Here is a 21397-nt window from a genome sequence, read left to right as displayed (position 1 = left end):
GGGTTGAGTCTTTATCAGCCTGGCCTGGGAAAGGTGACTGTGCCCAGGTGTGTTGCTCCTTGCTGCCCTTCCATCTGCCCATGCTGGCAGGTGGGACTCCAGAACATGGTTTGTGTGGACACTGCTGTTTGCTAAGCCTCTGACCCTCTTCCAGGGCTGGTTCTGGTGCCCAGGCTCTTGGTGCCAAGGTGAGTCCCACAGTGGCTTGGACAATGAGTTGGTTAATTATTAGTTGCTGTGTGTAGAGACTGAAAGTGTCTGGCACCAGTGCTTCTGAAGCACAAGGTAGGTGAACCTGCTGTGTTTCACCCCGAGTGGGAGTTGTGCCTGGCCAGCTCTTTCCTCCAGCTCCGTGGCAGCCAGCAGGTGCTGGCAGTAGCAGGTCCCTCTGGCTGTGGCCCAGCTCCCATCTGTAGGGCAAAGGAGGCTGCTGGGTCCAGCCTTTAGGGTGAAGGTTTCTGATCATGACTCCTTCATGTGTGACATTTCCTGTGCCACAAGTGTGGTCTGGTCTGTAGGTCACTGGCAGTGTGCAGGATGGCCAAGGAACATCAACCTTGTAGAGTGCTTTGTGCTTTGTGTCCATATCTGCTCCTCTCATGGCTGGGACTGTCCAGCATAACTTCCACATGGGTTTCAACCTTCTGCAGTAGGAAACTGCACGAGCGGAAGCTTCTGGGCAGCAGCAGAACTGACCTGAATCTCCTCTTTCCAGGAGAGGTCAGGCTCATTGCCTTCTTGTCTGGTTTCTTGCATCTTGAAGCCAAGGCCACCGCTGGGCTGTCTCAGGCTCTTGGTGTGCCAGCGGTGCCAGGAGGCCAACTGCTTCTGCTTCTGAGGTCAGATGTGGTTGGTGGAGGGACCCAACCGCAGTGCTGGCACTTGGTCCTGCCTGTGTTGTTAGATGAGGAAGAGCAGAGAGAGGAAGAGCAGCCAGCTGCGTTCGAGTGTGAGATGCCAAGGGGCACAGCATCCAGCAGTGAGGCTGCCTGGGCAGGTGGCTGCTCTCCAGTGCCTTCATGAACCCTGGTGATGAGCAGGTGACAGCTCGTTAAGGTGCTGCCCTGCTGGAGGCAACCTCTGCTGAATGGGCTGGTCCCGTGGCTCGGCACTGCCTGGAGCTGCTGCCGACCTGCCTGGACGTCAGTGAGATAAGGTCAGGGTGCTGGTGGCTTGCTTTCTGCTTCCACCTGGTCCTTGTTTCTCCCCAGGAGGTGTTGGGGATCTCCTGCCCCTTCAGTGAGTCACAGCAGCAGCATTTCTATGGTTGAACTACAGGGAACTTCTCTGCTGCCCTTGGGCTGGCCCAAGCTGAGAGCAGCATTTCTGCCAGCCAAGGCCTGTGGCTCTCTTGGGTGGTTGGGAAACTGCTCTTGAAGTGCCTTTTTGAGAGCTCCATGGGCAGAATGCCCATCTCTCTCTGGTGCCTGGGTGAGGTGGGGAGACATGATGGGGCTTTGACCTGGAGATGGAGGTGGGTGGCAGCTGTGGTGTGCCCAACCTTCTCTTGGGAGTTGATGTGGGCAGGAACATGAGCTGGGGTGAAGATGGTCTTTGGCAGGACTGAAAAGCCTGGCACTGCTCTCTGATCTCACCCGTTTCAGTGGCATCCCAGGCACTGCTGTGGTTCCAGCCTGTGGTGCTTGGCACAGCTTCATGGAACTCCCACGCGCAGAGCCGTGCTGCCAGCTCGCCCAGCCGGTTTGGGCAGTGCTGGTGCCCACGCTGAGAGTGGGGCTTGTACTGGGAGTGCACTGGTGGGCTCAGGGCTGCTGGGAGAAGCTGCGGGGTGGGGAAGGACAGGGCAGCTGGGCAGCTCTAGGGCTGTTCTCCCTTCAGCCTGGCATCCCACCGCAGCCTCAGGTGGCATCAGAGCAGCAGCAGAACCGTAGGATCATAGAATTGTTTGGTTGGAGGAGATCTTAAAGCTGAGGGAGGCCAACCATGAACCCAGCACTGCCAAGGCACCACCAAACCATCGCCCTCAGCACCACATCTCCATGGCTTTGACACTCCTCCAGGGACGGGGACTCCACCACTGCCCTGGGCAGCCTGGGCCAGGCTGGGACAACCCTTTCAGGGAAGAGATTGTTCCTCATGTCCAACCTAAACCTCCCCTGGGGCAATTTGAGGCTATCTACTGCCATCTTGTCATTTATTTCTTGGGAGAAAGACCAACCTGAATAGCACTCAGACCACTGTGTTCAGTCATGGCCCCCAGATGGGTCTCACAGGTTCACCTCTTCCCGTTCTGAACCCATCTGATATGCTTATTTCCACCACAGTCCATGGCAGGGAATTTGGAAGGTTCATTCCAGGTTCCTGCAGAAACTCCTGCAGCTTTCCTCTCCAGAAGTCCCTGATTACCTTGACCCCATTAAGATGCAGCAAGTGCTGCTCTTTTGTTTGGGCCCTGCCGGCAGCCTCCTGCCTTTGGGTGGAGGATGTCCCTCCTCATCCCAGGCAAATGAAGGGTTCCTCCAGGCCCTTTAGGAGTGGCTCCTGGATACTTCTGATACTCGAGGTGCTCTCCAGGCTCTTGTTCCTCCTCCAGTGAGTCTGGTGTGTTAGGAGGAGTCCTGTTTGACCAGCTGCTGGAGATGGTTTGGCTGTCAGTGGGGTGTTTGTGGTCTCCGTAGCAGGAGGAGCTGTTCTCTGCGCCGCTCAAAGCTGTACCTGATGGTTACAAGGTCGGAGGCTCATCACCATGTTCTTCAGGTTGCCTAATGTGCCCATGATAAGTTGTGTTCCCATTCAGTCACAAATGGAGCCCACAGCTCTTCCTCCGTGCGTCTGCAGCCTGGGTGCAGCACTCTGGGCACTGCCTTTGCTGTAACCTCCCTTGGTCCTGGGGTCCTTCAAAGCCTGTGCCCTCCAAAAGGACTTTGGGTCTCTGGTGCTTCCCTTGTACCCCGAGCAAGGGGGTGCTGTGAGGTCTCTGTGCTCATACAGGACAGGACAGAGGGTCCCCAGCCCATGGTGTGGGCTCTGCTGCCTTTGTGCCCCAGCTTGGCCACTCTGTCCGGTCCAGAGCTCTGGCTGCCAGGCATGGGCAGCGTCATGTCTCTGGATGAGGTGAGAGGGAGGGAAGAGCCATAAACCTCCTGCCTGGAGGTAACAGAGAGAGTGTGGCAGGATCGTTGTTGGGATCTTGAGGGTGACCATGGTGGCCTGATGATTTCTTCTCTCTGTTCTGCAGATTCGTTTGTGAACAGCCAGGAGTGGACCCTGAGCCGCTCGGTGCCTGAGCTGAAGGTGGTGAGTACTCAGGGCTTGTGTCTAGGGTATCTCCCCTGGGTTCTCTGGTGCTTCTCCAGGTTTCCAGGAAGAACTTGTGGCTTGATGAGGCCAGGTGGAAATACAGAGAACTTCAGTCCAGAAAGGCTTCAGCTGAGGGGAGAGAGAAGCAGAGAGACAAGTGTTGGCCTAGGGCAACACTCAGGTCCAAAGGCCATATTTGAGCACCTTGCCCTTCCTGCTGGCCATATCACAGTCTAATTCCCAAAATCTAGATACTGCTGCATGAGTCAGACCTGGCACAGCAGAAGCAGGAGCAGAGCCTGGGCAGTGGCACAGTGGTCATCACCCTCAGAGCAGCATCGAGGCTGGGAGTTACCTGCATGTGGGGCATCACTTCTCTGTTTGAGCCTCATTGGCTCCAGCTCTGCTCTGGAGCTCCCTGGCCTGTGCTGGCCACCTCTCAGATGTGGCTGCCCCTGTGGTGTCTTTACCATGGTGGGATGAAGCTGTCACCACTGCTGCTTTGTCCTGCCGAACACAGGGGATGAAGCTCCCCTGGTTTGTCATCTCAGGGCAAGTTTCCCAGGCTCCATCACTCACCTGTGGGGCGTGCTCTGTGGCAGAGACTCCCTCTGCTCCAGCAGCTCTCTTCCTGTGATACAGGGGCTTGGGGTGCAGCAGCTCTGGGGGGGGAGACGTTCTCCATGGGCTGCCACCACTGATGGCTGCTTGTCAGAGTGTCAGGGCCATCAGGGAGCTGATGCAGATTGGTAGTGCAGGAGAACACAGAGGTTCTGCTCAAGCTGAGCTGGGTGGTGAACAGGAGGGGCAGAAGCTGTGCCCGGGGTGAGGGAGGACGTGTGGCCTCCTTGCTGGTGGAGATAGGCCCCTCAGCAACCATGCTGGGGTGCTGGAATGGATGTCAAAATGGGCGGGACACCACAGGTGCTTCCCAGTGTCTTTCTGTCGGGTCCCAGGAGCCTCAACAGCCTGTCCCAGTGCTCTCCTTCATGCTCCCTCCCTCTCTGTGGCATCCCTTGGCAGACTCTTGGCCTGTCTCCCTTCAGCTCTTCCAGGAGGCTCTTTTCTGTCTCAGGCAGAGGAACAAGGATCCCTTTCTGCGCTGCTGCCGGCCCTGTGCTGCTGCCCTGCTCCTGCCTGCAGCCAAGCCAAGGCAAAAGCAAACCGTGGCTGTTCATGTCCTAGTTTGGCTCCTGGAGCTCCTCTGGCAGCCCTTCTGACACCGTAACACTGCACAGGCTGCATGCTGCTGCTGTGAGCCAAAGGACCCAGAGCCCTCCCTCCGTCAGCACTGTTCCTTCTTCTGTGCTTTCCGTGGCCTCCAGGAGCTCTCTTGCCCTGGGCTCTCATCCAGCCCACGTGGGTCTTCCTGAAAGCATGGAAGCCTTTCAGAGCCCTGGACCAGTTCTGGCCGTGCTGGGCTGAGGCTGGTGTCTAGGGCGAGGCTGCAGCAGGCAGTGGCGGCAGGGACTCTGTGCTGGAATGGGCAGAGTTGGGCTGTGTCTAGGTGAAGGCAGCACAGATCATGCCTTGTGGCAGGGACATTCCCTGGACCTGACGTGAGCCATGCCAGCCCTTTGTGTCCCCTCACTCTCAGTGTCTTAATGCAGAGGTTCCCAAGGTGCCTACAGCCACAGTTTCCTTGGTTCTGCCTGTGAGGGTTGTGTTCCTTGTGGCTGCCCATTCCGATGGAGCTTGTTTGTGACACCAGCTGAGGACAAGACAAAGCAGAAGCTGATTTCAGCAGGACGTGGATCAGGATTGAGCACAAAGTGTAAACACAGCCTCCATCCAAGTCTTGGAGAGCTAAATCTTGTTGGCAGTGTTGGACCTCTGATGTCACAGGGAGTCCTTGCTGCTGGGCAGCCTCAGGAGCCATTTCACAAAGGTTTCCCCAGGGACTGGGACAGTGCTAGGAAGCCTGGCAGCCCTCTGCTGTGAGGCCAGGCTGAGGGAGCTGGAATTGTACAGCCTGGAGAAGGCTCCAGGGAGACCTTCTGGTGGCCTTTCAGTGCTTTGAGGGGCAGATCAGGAAGCTGGGGACAGACTTTTGAGCAGACTTTCTGTTGTGACAGAACAAGGGGAGATGGTTTGAACTAAAAGAGGGAGACTCAGACTGGAGAGAAGGGAGAAATTTGTTATGCTGAGGGTGGTGAGAGTCTGGCCCAATTGCCCAGAGAGGTGGGAAATGCCCCATGCCTGGAACCATTGCAGGTCAGGTTGTCTGGGGCTCTGAGCACCCTGCTGTAGTTGTAGATGTCCCTGCTGACTGCAGAGGGTTGGACTGGAGGAGCTTTGAAGGTCCCTTCCCACCCAAACCATTCCATGGCTGTGTACAGTGTGGGCTGTAGTGCTCATGGGTCCTGTCTGTGCTGGCCACGCAGCTCCACTGCACACCTCTGTGATCCATGGGGTTTGCTCTCTGGGGCTGTCCTCATCTGCCCAAGCTTGCTGTCTGTGCCCTGTAATTGCATAGTGGGTGACAGCCCTGGAGGGATGTGTTTCACCCAGGCGTGCCCATGGGAGCACCTTGAGCTGCCCTTCCATGTGCCAGGTTCCTGGCACCTTGGTCCCTCTGCTCACCAGCTGTGTGCAGTGTGGGCACAGGAGGTGCCAACAGACCAGAGAGGTTTCCCAGGCTCATATGGCACATCACTGCTGGCTGAGCTCCTGCCACCACGGAGCTGGTGCCTCTTCACCCCTTGCCAGGAGCATATGGGCACCCGGGGCAGGAGCTGCTGCAGCTGAAAGCTGGAGAACCTGCCTGGCAGTGACTCACTTAGCAAACTCATGGCTTGGCCTGGAGAGGTTGGCCACAAACTGCTCCTTGGTGGCAGAGGCAGCTGGGATGTTTCCAGTGGCTCTGCTCTCCTCAGCCCCTCCTCTCTGGGTGCTCTTGAGACTGTGTGGCTGTGCTGCAGACCTGCTGAGGGCACCGCAGTGAGTGCCAGGCTGAGCACTGGTGCTTGGTTCCTCTTGCTGCCCAGTGCCAGTGGCACAGTTGGGATGTAACACAGGGTGGATGCTGGTGATGGTCCCAGCCAGCAGGTGGCATGGAGTTCAGTGCTCCTGCAGCTGGGCTGCTCCTGGCATCACAGTGTGTCTGCCCTGTGTCACAGCCTGTCACCATGTGTCACCACAGGCTGTCTGCCAGACCTGCCTCGGGCCCATCTACTGAGACAGTCAAGGGAGAACTGCTGGCTGGGCCTCAAGTCATGGAACCACAGAGTCCTTTAGACTGGGAGACCTTTGGGGTCATGGAGTCCAACCTTAGTCCAGCTCTGCCAGAGCACCACCAAACCATGGCCCTTGGCACCACATCTCTACAGCTTTGAAACCCCTCCAGGGATGGGGACTGCACCACTGCCCTGGGTAGCCTGGGCCAGGCCTTGACAACCCTTAAGGGGCAGAAATTGTTCCTTGTGTCCAACCTGAACTTCCCCTGGGACAACTTGAGGCCATTTCTTGTCATCCTGTCACTTATTCCTGGTGAGAAGAGACCAAGTCCCATCTGGCCCCAGCCTCCTTTCAGACAGTTGCAGAGAGCCAGAAGGTCTCCCCTCGGCCTCCTTTTCTCCAGACTGAACAACCTCAGCTCCCTCAGCTGCTCCTCACCAGCTCGGTTCTCTAGACCCTGCCCCAGCTTTGTTGCCCTTCTCTGGACCTGCTTCAGCCCTACAATGTCCTTCTTGGAGTGAAGGGCTTGGAACTGACCCCAAGATTTGAGGTGCAGCCTCACTGGTGCCCAGTCTAAGGGGACAATCCCTGCCCTGGTCTTACCAGCCCAACCAAGTGAATGTCCCCAGGCCTCTCCCCAGTGCTGGCCTGGGTTCACCATCCCTCTGCCCTCTCAGGACCATTTTGCCCATTGTCAGTGTGTACCCAGGCACTGGTGGTCTCACCTAGCAGGAGGTGGCCTTGAGTGGAGGGCGAGGTGCTGGTCCCAGCAGCGGTGGGTGACCTGTGCCTGTGTTTCAGGGCATCGTGGGGAACTTGTCCAGCGGCAAGTCAGCCCTCGTGCACCGCTACCTGACCGGCACCTACGTGCAGGAGGAGTCTCCAGAAGGTGAGCTCTGGTTCCAGGGCGTGTGGGGTGGCCTGGGTACTCTCCTGAGCATTAAGGGTGACTCAGCCTCTGCACCTGTGCCATGGAGCTCTGCAGGGTTTCCCTGCTGCCCCCCAGCTCCTGACCCTGCTCTGCTCTCCTCCCAAGGCGGCCGGTTCAAGAAGGAGATTGTGGTCGATGGTCAGAGCTATCTGCTGCTCATCCGGGATGAAGGTGGCCCCCCGGAGCTCCAGGTGGGAGACTGAGGGCTGCTGCACAGGGACCTGCCTGCCTGCCTGCCTTTTGGGAGCCTGGGTGTGGGAGGACTGAGGAGAGGCTGTCCCCATGGGGTCTGCTGTCCCCAGTGTGCCACAGGGCCTGGGGGCTGCTCCCACTGTGTGGCTGCCCTGGTTGTGGGACGTGGGCATGGAGCTCAGGGCTGTGTTCTGGGCAGTGACTCCCAGGGCTTGGGGCTGTGGTCCAGGCAGTGACTCCTGTGTCTCCCACAGTTTGCAGCCTGGGTGGATGCTGTGGTGTTTGTCTTCAGCCTGGAGGACGAGATCAGCTTCCAGACAGTCTACAACTACTACCTGAGGCTCTGCAGCTACCGCAACACCGCTGAGGTGCCCATGGTGCTGGTGGGCACTCAGGGTGAGCATGGGTGCCTGGGCTGCTCCCTGTGTCCCCCCTGCCACAATCAGGTGCATTGGTGATCTGTCCATGCTGATGAGAGAGACTGGGGTGACAGGCCCGTGAGGGCCCAGGATCCAGATATGAGGACATGGAGCAGGACCAGAGGAGGCCACAGCTATGATGGAAGGGCTGGAAACCCTCTGCTGTGAGGCCAGGCTGAAAGTTGGGGTTGTTCAGCCTGGAGAAGAGGTGGCTCTAGGGAGACCTTCTGATGGCTTTTTAGTGCTTCAAGGGGCTGAGCAGAAAGCTGGGGACAGAGTTTTGAGCAGGGCCTGCTGTGACAGGACAAGGGGTGATGGTTTGAACTGCAGGAGGGACATTCAAACTGGAGAGGGAGAGAGGCTGCCAGGAGACAGGGCAGCCCTCAACTGCAGTTCCTGCATGGCACAGCCTGCATCAGAGGCAGCCTGGCATGCCAGTGCCATGCTGCAGGTGCCATGGGCACAGAGATGGTATGGCTTTGGGTATCAGAACTCTGCTCTTCCAAAATGAGTGTCTGTCCTGCCCGAGGACGATTGAGTGCAGGCAGGAGGGAACTCAGGCTGCAGAAGTTGTCTGTAAGGATGACAGCAGAGAACAGAGCAGGGAACAGAGGAGGTGAGGAAAAAACACCTTGGCAGGACCTGGTTCCTGAGCAGTGTGACCTGTTCCTGAGGCTGGAGGACAGGAGGTGAAAGCAGAAGAGAGTCTTGGGGATGTCTGCTCTGGACCCCAGACCGACAGTGGAGATGAATGGTGCAACTTTGGGTATTTAAATAATTGCTAGGGCAGAGCTTGGGGGCAGGAGGAGTGGCAGAGGGGTTGGTGGCTGTTGTTGTCCCAGGCTTGGAGCTAGGTGAGGTCCTAGCCTTGGTCATGTCACGCTAAACAAACCCCCAGGGAGTTCAAGGAGGATTTCTCACATCATGAGTCCCAGGAGCCCTTCAGCTCCTCATGAGAGGGCTTGTTCCCAGCCCCTCTTGTCCCTGCCGTGTCTTCTGAGAGTTGGGCTCCTCTAGGGAGGGCAGCTTTTCCCAAGCACAGCCCTGAGCAGCATCTGGGATACAAATTAAACCTCTCTTGAGTGCTGTCCAGGTCCTAGCAGAGGCTTTCCCAGTTGGGCGAGCATGGATCCTCCCTCTGGATTCTGTAGCACGTGGGGTACAGCTGTGTGACGTGGGGCTGGCAGGTCCCTGCACCCCACGGGGTGCTGCATCACCTCGCGGTGAAGTCCCTGCATTGCCACCCCCCCAGCTCTGTCTCTGCCCTCGGGAGCCCGGGTGGGGGTGCTGAGGAGAGCTGGAAGGGTTCCTCTACAGAGCAGCTGGTTGCAAAAGGCTCATTTCGCAAAGCCATTCTGCTGCGGATGTAGGACTTTGGTGCCCCTGGCATTCATGGGTCAGGGGGTCTTAGTGTGGGAGGGAGGGAGCCCTGGCACCTCTGGGTAGGTGGGACCCGGGCACCTGCTCTCTAACCTGCTCTCCCCTGGCTGTGCAGATGCCATCAGCGCCACCAACCCGCGGGTCATCGACGACTCTCGGGCTCGGAAGCTCTCCAACGACCTGAAGCGCTGCACCTACTACGAGACCTGTGCCACCTACGGGCTGAACGTGGAGAGGGTCTTCCAGGACGGTAACTGCAGCCAGGGCAGGGTGCTAGGGCAGGGCAGGGCACACAGAAGGGTGGCAGTGCCCAGGCCATGAGGTCAGGGATCAGGGCATGCTCGAGCAGTGCTGTGGCTTTGTAGATGTGGGCCGAGGAGAGACCTGCTCTGCGTGTGGAAGGGATCCTGTGTGTGATATGTGTGTGAACTGTATGAGGGTGTGCAGGAGGGACCATTGGTTAGGGTCAGGCAGTACCTTCTGCCATCCCTGCAGAGCTGTTTTCTAGTAGCCACTTGTTCCAGAGAGCCTCCAGGGGATGGTGACGTCTCTGTGGTGGCTCTGTGTAACTCAGTAATCTGTAGGAGCCTGCAGATGAGTTGTGGGGCTGCACAGAGGGGTTCTGCTGGCCATTCTTGGAGGAGAGGAGGATGCAGAGCAGAACCTTTGGGTGTTTGAGGAGGAGGAGCAGCAGCTAAAGGGCCAGATGGGACAGTTGTTCCTCGTGGGAATTGTGTGGGAGAGCTTTCTCCTTGCTGATTTCTCATGCATGGTCTGGCAAGACCCCCTCTGGAAAAGCTGTTGGCTGTGTGGGAGCTGAACTTCTCCCATGCTTTCCAAGTTGCTTCCAGCACCAGATGTTGTCACAGTCACTGCTTCTGTGAGAAGGAGGGACAGTCTGCTTGTGGCTTGAGCAGATGACCTGGCTGGAGCAGGAGTGACCCAGGCTGAGCTCTATGCAGCACCTGGCAAACACCAGTTGCAGCTTCCAGAGGTCACCAGGGGTGAGCCTGCCCTGAGGGTTGGGTCACTGAGGTCTCCTTGCTCACAGCAGAGCCAGCAGAAACATGAAAGCCTCCTCAAGATGCCTCAGTTAAGGGTCGGTGAGATTTTGTCTCCATCAGTGAGGTCCTGGTGGCTTCATGATGAATCTCATCAGTACCACTAATGGCTCAGGCTGTGTGACCATGCAGAGCTCAAGCCAGCAGCTGCTGAATGTTTCTGTCTCTCTTCTGGTCCCCATCATGTGCCTGGGCAGGGTCTGAGAGAGGTGGTTCACACAGCCAGCAGTGGATGGAGCTGGCCAGAAGAGAGAATGGAGGGCAGGAGAGGAGGAAAACCAGCAGGTTACTCTGGTTGGTCTGGTGGGTCCCTGCTGGCTGTGGGACCAACGCTTAGCTTGGGAATCTGGACAGGCTCCCAGGCTGATCAGGTGAGCACGTAGCAGAGGTGGCTCAGTAGATGTTCCTCTGTCCCTGTGTGGGCACAGCACTGCAACTGTGAGGTGGCCTCTGTGGCTGTGAAGTGGTTTTGCAGTTGCTGTTAATGTCTGATGCTTCCAGCTGGGTTCAGTTGCATCAGGTGTGTGGTGGAGATCTTCTGTCCCTCTGGAAAGGCAATACAACAGCTCCTTTACTGCAAAGGTTCTCAGCCTGAGCCCTGCTGGCTTGGACTTGTGGCACCTCCAGTGCCTTCAAGGGCGTTCATTTGAAAGGTTTCTCCTTCTCTAGTGGTGAGGGCACCTGGCCAGCATGCCAGAGGAAACGAGGAATGGGGCTGTGCTCTCCTGAACTCCTCACTAGCCCAGCTTATTTGCTGTCCTTTGCTCAAGGTGTTTATTTCCAGAAGAGGCAGGAGGCTGGCAAGGGTGAATTGCAGCTCTGGGCTGTTGGCATCAGGCAGGGAGTTGGCAGGAACTGGGAGACTGGCTTCTCATGTTAGTTTCTGTAAGATCTGGAGGCCATGGGGATCATAAGGATTTAGGCTGATGGAGGTGGCATTGCCCAGGCTGGTCAGTAAGTGGCTCCTGTAGCTGCTGTCAGGGTGTGACTGAGAGGTTCTCCTGCAGCAGCCCAGGGCTCTGAGTGGCTCCTTCATGCCCACACAAAGTCACTGCTCTGCCTGAGGGCCAGGGCAGCAAGTGGCCTTTGAGCACTCAGCATGGCCACCATGGGAAGCCTGCCCTGGGCAAATGCTGTCCCTGGCAGTGGGGTTGGTGGCACTGGCAGGACATGGGGGCTGCTAGGTTGTTGTTCTGCAGAAAGTCTCTCAGTGAACACAGGATGGTGCAGTTTGAGTCCCAGACACTAGCATCAGTCACAGGAATGAGTTAGGTCTCTCTGAAGCCCTCCAGAAGTGAAGGGTGGAGAAAGTTGCTTTCTGGACTCTGACCCTGTCCCCTTCTCTTCCTTGCAGTGGCTCAGAAGGTGGTGGCTCTCCGAAAGAAGCAGCAGCTTTCCATCGGCCCCTGCAAGTCCCTGCCCAACTCCCCCAGCCACTCATCCGTCTCCGCAGCCTCCATCCCTTCTGTCCACATCAACCAGGTGGGGAACGGGAGCGGCGTGAGCCAGGGACCCCAGCTGCTTCTCCACACCCCCAGTTCACTCCACACCCAGCCTTAGGCTCACCCCACAGTCCTGCAGGGGCTTTTGGAAGGAGCAGAACGATGCCCACCCTGGCGCCTCTGTCCCAGGCCAGGCCAGCACAGAGCTCGCCCTGGGGTCAAGCTTCACATCTAAACTGTTGGGTCTAGCTCGTGGTCTTCAAAGACAGCAGGTGTAGAGGTGACCACTGGGCCCTGGCTCTTGAGGCAGGACCTTTGCTCAGTGCCCTACTGTGCTCCTGGGGCTTCTCTGGACACACCTAGGGAGTTGTGTTGGAGCCAGAGTTAGCAAAGGGGAGGAACCAGGAGATCACAGCCAACTGTGAGGCCTTGCTGAACAGATTCACTGATCACCTGGGCTGTAGCAGTGTCAGTTGTGATGATGTGCCATGTCCTTCTGGAACTTTCTACCTTTGTCCTCTTGCCCCATCCCTGCTCTGTGCCTGTCCCACGCCATGTCCTTCCTGCACTTGTCAGACCTGGACACCACAGCAAGGAGCACAGCTCATGTCTGGTCCCTCCATCTTCTGTAGCTCTGCCACAACCCTTTGAGCTCCTCGTGCTGCTCGCTGTGGTGTTTACACATCTCTCTTCCATGACAAGAGGCATTCTCCTAAAAATAGAGCATGAGGTCATGGAACTGCTGAGTGCTAGTAAAACACTGCAAGGAATTTCCCTGTCTTCATGTGGGCTCAAGAATGAGGTTCTGGGACTGCTTCATCAGAGAGAATCCAACTGGCTTTGAGACACAAGTTCACTGATGGCTGATGTCTGCAGCATGGACCTGGGCAGGGCAGCCTACATGGTTGGTGCATGCAGCAGTGAGCACAGTGGCCTGCAGAATAGCCCAGGATTTGTGCTCAGAGGCACACTGATGGTGGTGGCACACTGATGGTGGTGGCACACCAAAGGAGTGTTCTCAGGCACAAGCTGGAACAGCTTTCTATGATGCAGAAGAGGAGTGTGGGCAGGCAGTTCCCAAGTTCTGCTGGGCCCTGCTCTCAGGTCTGGGCTTCAGCACTGGCAGAATTCTCATGGGACTGCGTGATTCAGCCTCCCTCCTGGGAGATGTCCTCTGCTCTGGCACTGAGGTGCTCAGTGGGACAGCTCTAGGAGGACATGGCTAGGCTGCGGATAGTCAGGGAGGGAGAGTGGCAAGGTCTTTCCAGAGCCGTGCTGTGTTCTGTCTTCTTCTGCATGAGGGTATGAGGCTTTCACCAAGATTTCTCACTTGCCTTTGCAAGGAAGAGAGCAGGAGCTGGCACATGGAGAAGGTTCTCAAGGAAGGGTTTGGGAATATGGGATTTGAGGTGGAGATAAGGTGGAAGGATGCCAGGCAAAGAACACCATGAGGAGCTTTTGTTGGCCTTGCAGCACAGGCAGGTGCTGGTGTGCACAGGCAGGGCCTGCACTGGGACAGAAGGGTCTCTGCAGAGTCACCTGAGGGAGCAGCAGGACTGATGTTTGTGCATTGAGTGCTTGGCCAGGAGGAGCTCCCAGAGTCCTCACAGGACTTGAGTTTGTGTCAAGAGGTGTTGCTCTCAGCTGCTGACCCTGTGTGGTGGTGGCACCACGTGCTCTGTCCCTTCCCAGCAGTGATGGCATCTTGGGCAGCACTCCATTGCCCTGCTGCTTTTCCCAGGGCTGGCAGCAGCAGCATTCCCTCCCTTGGCTTGTCCCTCTTCCCTTCCACCTGGTCATGGTCTGCTTCCCTTCCTAGCTTTGTGCCCAGAGGGTTGGGACCATCTCTCAGGTGAAGAGGATGTTCTGCTCTGTGCCTGGTCTTCTAGCTCATGCAGGCAGGGACAGCTCTGTCTTCTGGAGCTGTCATTGAGGAAGTTGTCTTCTGGAAGCAGGAGTGAGGGACCCCACAAAGGGTGGCCTATGGCAGGCAGGAGTTGGGAGCCAGCCCTGCCTCTGGTCCGAGGCCTGGGGACATCTTTTCTTAGAGCATTTTGATGTTGCTGATGGAGCCAGACTGGCTTTTCTGGAGCTGACCAGTGCTGGGCTGGTCTCCTGACAGTCTGTCCATCGCAGTTACTGGGACAGGAGAGACCCTAGAAGACTGTGGTGATTGTGTCACCTGTCTCTCTGGAGTACTTCCTTCTGATGTGAGATGGTAGCTAAGTCCCAAACCTCCATGGCTGTGCCAGGTTCCCATCTTGGCAGGGCTTCATGGCAGCAGTGCTGGGTGAGGTGTGCTGCTGTCCTTGCACAATCCTCTTTGTGAACCAAAGGCCCTGGTTTCATTGCTGCCTTTGAGAGTTGAGGGTTTTTTGGCTATCATTCCCCAGTGGTACCTGGTGCCTCAGAAGACACTTATCCCACCCAGGCTGAGAGGAAGGGAGCTGCAGCAGCAAGGCAGCTCCTGATACCCTGTCCCTCAGGGCTTCCCAGCAGCTGGTGGGACACAGGGATGAAGAGACACCCCAGATCCTTCAGACCTGCAGCCCCCAAGGAGACCTGGTGCCCACCTGCTGGTCTGGGCTCTGCTCTGCTGTGTCCTGCCCGCACCCATCTCTGGGTGAGCTGGTTGGATGGGTTGGGAGCCCTGTTCCTCACCCATTCCTCACGCTGCTGCTGGGTGGGAGATTCTTGGGCCGGTGAGAGTTTGCAGAGCTTCTGCTCAGGTTCCTTGCTGCTTCTCCCCTTCCTCCACCTCCCTGCAGGGACTCTGAGGTGCCCTTGGGACCTCCCCAGGCTGTGGGATGGGTCACCATTGCCTGTTTGCTGTGAGGTGGAAGTGGAACGTTCCCAGCAGCGGGTAGGAGGTAGTGCAGGCACCCCATGCTGAGCCTCACCTCGAAGCTTGAGGTGGTGGCCTCCAAGGACACTTTGTCCAGGCCCACAGGCATCACCTCCCTGCTGTGGAAGGCTGTTTGACTCCAGCTTCAGGCGGCACCGTGTTGCAGTCAGGCCATGGTGGGGCTGCTGTGGAGCCTGGGGTAGCCCTGGCAAGCAGGGACACTGTCACTGCCCAGAAGCAGCTGGGAAGGATCCATCCTCCTGGAGTCCTTCCAGAAGAGGGTGTCCCTGAGGCACACCTCACTGCCCTCACTCAGGAGTCCCCTTGCTCTGCCTCAGGGAGGAAGGAAGTTGGGCTCATTCTCAGCTGGCTCTTTTCTCCCTTCAGAGAAGTTCTTTGTGCATCATCTCCCGTTTCTCTCCCCCAGAGGAGCCATGGCTTGAGTGAAAGCTGCAGCTCGCTTGGAGCTGTGGGTCCTGGTTGCTTCTTTTCCCTGCACAGCCTTTTCCGTGCTTCCACGACTCCGAGCTGCCTAGCTCAGAGCAAGGCTCGGATCCCAGCAGGCACACGCTGGTGGTGTCCCACTGAGGACTTCTGGCAGCTTCCTCGCCCCGTCGCTGCCTGCACTTTTCGCTCTCAGCAGTAGGTGGGAGTGGAGCCAGTCCCACGGCTGCGAATGCGGCTCAGGAGCATGCGGACTGGGAGGCGGCAGCTGCTGGAGCTCTCCTGGCCTTCTAGGGGCAGCTTCTTCAGCATGCTTTGGAAAGAGCTGCCAGAGACCTCAGGCTGCCCCCTGTCTGCTTGCAGCTACAAGGTCCTGGGCTGCAGGTCTGGAATGCTTCTGTGAAGGTGCTGCTCCTTGGCACCTCTTGTAAACTCATTTCCAGGTCACTGCCTACAGGGCTTCTGTGAGCAGGATGGGAGTGAGCAGCTGCTTGTCTGCAGGAAAAGCATGGCTGAGGTGGTTTCACAGCCTGCACAGTTTGGTCTTCTCTTCTCCTGAGGGAAGACTCAGTATGTTGTCCCACATGTTCCCAGATGTAGGCCACTGCAGCCAAGGCCACGGTGGTCCATGAGCCCAAGAGCCTCCCTTGGGGTCCAGCAGCAGAGGAGCCTTTGACATGGAGCATGAGCTTGTCTTGTGGCACTTTGTGCTTCATGGCACTGGACAAGTGCAGGCTGGAGTTTTGGGTCACACATCCCCATTGGCATTGTAGCCATCATGAAAAGACAGGGAAAGGACTGAGTGGGACTTGGAGCCAGGTAGGCTCTGGGCCGCCTCACAGTTCCAGTGGGCTCAGCTGAGAGGGTTCTCCCCAGCAGTGTCTGAGAGAGGGCCACAGTGGTCCCGTACTGTGGAGAGGGAACACGCTGAGGTGTCCCCAGCAATGTCCTCTGAGGAAGGAGCCAGCTGCTTGGGGCTGCGTGGGTCATTACCACCTCCATGCCCTCGCTGCAGACCTCTGGAAGGACTTCCAGAGCTAGTGGCCAGCAGCCGGCTCTGTCCATTCACTGCTCTCCACTGCTGCTTGCAGGACCTCAGTGTCTCGCCAGTGGAGAGCTGGAGCAGGGAGAGGGACATGGCTCCAGCCCATGGGGCTGCAGCACTGCATGCTGGAGGGTGTCTCCTGGTCCCTTGTGGCATTTCCTTGCCCCTGGCACTAGACTCTGGGTGGGTGGGAGGTGTTCCCAGGATTGTGCCTTCGGCAGCTGCCCATCTGTGACCATCCTATCTCCTGCCGTAGGCCACCAATGGTGGAGGAGCCTTCAGTGACTACTCCTCCTCCGTGCCCTCCACACCCAGCATCAGCCAGCGGGAGCTGCGGATCGAGACCATCGCTGCCTCCAACACGCCCACCCCCATCCGCAAGCAGTCCAAGCGGCGCTCCAACATCTTCACGGTACGAAGGCCGGGCTGGAGCAGCTTTGGGGTGGGCTTTGTGGGGGCCAGGCTGGGAGGGTGATGGGAGCAGGTCTGCAGCAGTCTCGCCCCACAGGCTTTCGTGCTCCAGTCTCTAGGTGAGCCTCTCTGTGCTGATCAGGGAGGCATGGGTGGCCAGGAACAAGGAGCAGGTGTTCCTGTAGGAGTGTGCACAGGGAGGGAGGGCAGGAAGGGGCCTTCTGCCTGTATTGGGCCCGTGGTGCTGAGGGCTGCTGCTGGTGAGCGCATGTGTGCACAAGGACCACCTGGGCAGGCATGTCTGGCACATGCAGGGTGTGCGTGGTGTGTGTGCATGGGCAGAACTCCCTGGGTGAGCTGGACTTGGTGTGGGCACAGCACCAGTGGCTCCACTCTTCCTCTCCTCAGGACCATGTTCCCCGAATGTGGCAGAGAGCCCCAGGCACTGGGCCTCCTCTTTGGTGCCAGCTGCACTGTGCCAGGTGGTGCTGGGAAGAGCCCCACACCTGGCACCGGGTCCCACTCACTCCAGCACCCAAGCCCTGCGTCTGTGTGACTCGAGCCTGGGAGCTGCTGTGGGGCACGGAAAGAGGGAGGCAGTGCAAGGAGCTAGCGAGGCTGTGGGCAGCACAGGGAGCGTGGGCAGCTCTTGGCACGCTCCCACGCCATGCACACACTGCCCATGCCATGGCATGGTCCTGCCCCCACTCACCCCAGTGCCCACGCTCCCCGTGCCTGTCTGTAGCATAGGCAGCCCTGTTCCCATTGAAAGGGGCTCCGCTGGGAGCACGCTGGGCGCAGGCCTCTCTCCTCCTCCCCATCTGAACGTGCTTCCAGCCACCATTGCTCAGTCACCTGTGTCTGCTGTCTGTGGCACTGGCCACACCAAGTCCGTGTCCGTGTTGCACCGTGTGCCCTGTGTGAACAGCTGCCATTGCTCCAGACCCACAGAGCCTTGCCCTGCCCCATGCCCCGTTCCTCTCACAGCACTCTGGGTATGCCCCCTGACTCCTCATGCTGGGCACAGACCTTTCTCCCCCAGCTTCTGACATCCTGAAGCACCTGATGCCTGGAATGCTGCGTGCACTCTCCACTGCTGCATCTCATGCACCCCCAGTTCTCTGTGTGCACATCCCCAGCCCTGCTGCAGCGCACGTGTTCGCCCTACTCCCCATCCTGCCTTCCCCCAGCCTCCTCCTCCTGGCACACACTGCCTTTGGCTGGCAGCAGACCTACTGCTTTCTATGCATGGTTGTCCCTCACTGGCCCTTCCCTCCTCCTTGGCATTGCCCTGTGGGTCTCCTATTGTCGATGGTCACACTTAGCTGTTGCACCTCAGTGCTGGTGGATGCTTCTCCTCCCTCCCCGCCGTTTTCTCGTGCTCATGCTTGCTGCTGTGCACCGGCACACGGGCACCTGCGTGCTGCCACCCATCCTCTGCTCGCCCGCGCGCCGACGGGCTCTGGACTCGCCGTCAGCTCATGCTCACACTCACTGCCCACGGAGCCCCATGCTCAGCTCACTCGGCATGGGTCCACGCTCGTGGTGCAGATGGGCTTGTTGTGGGGCTCACGCTCACCTGCTGTGGATGTCACCATCTGTCCCGAGCTCTTGCTGCTCACTCATCCCAGGCTCAAGCTTGCTGTGGGGCTCACTCGTGCTCACCCGGGCTGGCGCTCACTCGCCGCGCTGTGGGGCTCACCTGTGCTCATCGGGGCTCACCTGTGCTCACCTGTGCTCATTGGGGCTCACTTGTGCTCATCGGGGCTCACCCGTGCTGCCGAGCTCACGCTCACTCGCTTGCTCTCCTGCCGGTGCACATCCATGGCTCACGTTGACGTCCTCACTCCATTTGGTCGTGGCAGCAGCAGCAGCTCCTGACACCTCCTCCCACAGTGGGACAGGGCCAGGGGCAGGCAGAGCAAGGCAGGGCAGGGAAGGGAAGGGGAGGCTGTCTCCTGCCCTTAGCTTCTCCCAGGCAGGCAGTGTAGGTGCAGCCAGCAGCTCCCATTCTCGCAGCGTTTCCCCAGATGGGCACAGGCCCCTCCATGCTCTGGCACTGGGCAGGGCCATGCTCCACTCAGCTCTGGGAGCAGCCACAGTCCTGAGCTGTGCCTGGGTCCTTCATGGCCAATCCTGTCCTCTCCTCCTTCCTCCTTCCTCCTCCTCCTCTCCTTCCTCCTCTCCTGCTCTTGCTCCCTCCTGCTCCCCTTGCTCCCCATGCCAGATCGCACCCCGGTGCCACAGAGGCAGGGGTCCGCGTGCCGGATCCGCACAGCCAGGGGCAGCCCCTGCCTGAGGTGCCCACCCCGGCCCCGCTCGCTGGAGCCTGGAGCCCGACTGCTGCTGCCGCCCTCCCCGGCCTCTGCCTGCCCATGGCTGGCAGGCTCGTGTCCGTGTTCTGAGTATAACTTGCCAAACTCTTTATTCTTTCGATATTTGCAGATATGTGCCACTGTTTCCAACTTTTCATCAACAAAAAGGCCTTTCCAACTCCTTCCAAATTAGAAGATCCAGGTGGTTACACACGGCACCTCTGTACAAATTCTCTCACTTTTCATTGCCTCTCCAGGGCCGGATAAGGGATGGGCACTGGGATTGATCTAAGATTAGAGGCTCGCCCGCCCTCCAGCCAGCATGGGTCCCCCCCTCGGAGACACGCAGGAGCCTTTTAAATCCCCCCAGTGTAAAGTCTAGGAAGCGTGAGACGGCCTGCGCCTGCACTTTAAGCTGGGACAGTTCTGGGCCTGCTGGATGCTGTCTTGGCACTTTCCGTGCTCGGGGATGCCAGGCGGACGACCCTGATGGGACGGCAAGACCTGCAGAGCCGCCGGGACCGGGCGACAGCAGCGAGTGGAGCTGGATGGGCCCAAAGACGCTTTGCTGCTGCCTGCGGGAGCTGCTGTTGGCGCCTGCCGCTAGCACCCAGCTCCTTCCTCCCTCCTGCACCTCCTGCAGCCTGCATGGACTCCTGCTCCTCCTCCTCTTCCTCCTCGCAGCAGAGCAGCCATCTGTGTCTCTTTAGTTTCCTTCTCTTTCAATCTCTTTGTTTTGTTCTGGGCCCAAAAGCCAGTGAATCGGTGTCCCAGGCGCGTGGGGCTCGTGTCCCGTTCCGATCCAAAGCACACGGGGTGCTCCCGGACCCGGGGGGTGTGTAGGGACGCTCCGGAGGGACGCTGCCGCTGCCCTTCTGCCATTGTTGTGGTTCTGAATGTATTGATTGTGCTCCATGCCGTGTATGACTTGATATTCCCTCTCTGTCCTAAGCACTTTGAATGAGTTCTGCTCAACAGACTGTATAGTTCCTATTATATTTATTGGAGCTTGCTCTCCCTGCGGCCGCCCCCCCGGGGCTGCTGGGCTCTGCTCTCGACTCTTAGACGTGTGGTAGATATTTATTGTCCATGCTCTTTTGTAAGGGGCTGGTATCTCTGCCCGGTGACCTGTGCTACTTTGTATGGTGCAAGTGTGTTACAGAATAAATCCGTTGGATTAGTAGAGGTGTGAGTCCTTCACTGCCTCGGCCTCTCCCGCTCCCACTCATGCTCCACCCGCATCCCATGCCATTCTGTCTGTCGCCATGTCCTGTGTGCCCTGCGGGAGGGGGGGGTCAGAGGTAGCCCTGCGCTGCTAGGACAGCTCTGCCTGCACTCCTTGGGGGAGAGGACAAATTCCAGGGGACAGGGGGCGGGGATGCGGGGCTGGAGCAGGCCTAGTAGGGACGGGTGAGGCACAGGCTGCTCCATGCGCTGGGAGCCTCAGTCTGGGGGAACGAGCGCTGGTTGGCCTGGCCTGGCAGCCCGCTGGGCACAGGGGCTGTGCTGCTCCCTGGCCTCCGTCTCTAACGGACCTGTGCTTCTTCTCTTCCAGTCTCGCAAGGGCGCAGACCCGGAGAGGGAGAAGAAGACTCCAGAGTGCAAGGCGGACAGCATCGGCAGTGGGCGTGCCATCCCCATGAAGCAGGTTCGACCCTCCCTCACCCCAAACGAGGGCACCTCCACGGGGATGGGCTGCCACCAGGCTTTTCAGAGGGAACCAGGAAGCCTTTGCCCAGCAGAAGGTGTGGAGGAGCTGGGTGCCCCGTGGTCCAGCTGGCCAGACACCCTGCAGGGCTGCCCACCTGCCCGAGCCTGCAGGGCTGCTGAGCCAAGGGTGCTGGCATGGCTCCCACAGCAGGTGAAGGTGTTGGGTATGGAGCAGAGTTCTCCAGCCAGGAGATGGTTCCAGCAGAGGGCATCCGTGCCCTGTGCCCGCTCCCATGGCAGCCCCTCTTCTCTGTCTTCCCTCTCCTGCACCATTCTGCTCCTGCCTTTGCTTCTGCTCCTGCTCCATGCCAGTGTGGCTGCCCAGAGGTTCTCCTTGAGGGCAGTGGCAAAAATCAGTGAACACAGTGCTTACCATGCCCATGCCCCGAGCCATTGTGGGTCAATGGAGGCAGCAGTGCCCTTGCTCCTGGCTCAAGGCGTCCAGGGAGGCTCCAGCTGCCTGGAGCCACTCGAGCAGTGCCTATCTCTGTGCCCATCAGGAGAGCAGCAGTGGGTAATGTCTGAGCAAGCCAAGCAGTGTGTTTGGGTGGATGCTGTTCTCACCAGCATGTCCTTGCACTGCTGGCCACGCTTATCCATATCCTGCCTTGCAGCTCCTGGCTGTGCTTCTGCCTTGCCCCCTGTGCCCCCATTGTGGATCTGACCCCTCTCTGCCCTGTCTGCTTTCACGCTGCCAGAGCTGAGGTGCTGCATAGAGGAGTCTGGGCTGAGTGGTGGGATGGGAGGGCAGAGCCTCGCTGGTG

General features: G+C 58.6%; 1 protein-coding gene across 3 annotated transcripts in view; it reads left to right on the top strand.

Annotated features, from left to right (window-relative positions):
* AGAP3 (ArfGAP with GTPase domain, ankyrin repeat and PH domain 3) overlaps nucleotides 1-21397 on the top strand; it is a 97172-nt gene that overhangs the window by 28627 nt on the left and 47148 nt on the right. For 2 of the 3 annotated variants that reach the window (XM_064162671.1, XM_064162670.1), the window contains exons 2-9: nucleotides 3200-3258; nucleotides 7240-7327; nucleotides 7475-7560; nucleotides 7816-7957; nucleotides 9476-9610; nucleotides 11776-11903; nucleotides 16454-16609; nucleotides 20479-20571. In XM_064162671.1, coding sequence (XP_064018741.1) covers nucleotides 3200-3258; nucleotides 7240-7327; nucleotides 7475-7560; nucleotides 7816-7957; nucleotides 9476-9610; nucleotides 11776-11903; nucleotides 16454-16609; nucleotides 20479-20571 — 887 coding nt within the window. Of the gene's footprint in view, nucleotides 1-3199; nucleotides 3259-7239; nucleotides 7328-7474; nucleotides 7561-7815; nucleotides 7958-9475; nucleotides 9611-11775; nucleotides 11904-16453; nucleotides 16610-19053; nucleotides 19175-20478; nucleotides 20572-21397 lie in introns of those variants that run through there. The other variant, XM_064162673.1, reaches the window with a different exon arrangement.

This window comes from Pogoniulus pusillus, chromosome 23, assembly GCF_015220805.1.
Source record: "Pogoniulus pusillus isolate bPogPus1 chromosome 23, bPogPus1.pri, whole genome shotgun sequence".
Classification (NCBI taxonomy): Eukaryota; Metazoa; Chordata; class Aves; order Piciformes; family Lybiidae; genus Pogoniulus; species Pogoniulus pusillus.
This window is presented reverse-complemented; position numbering and strand designations above follow the sequence as displayed.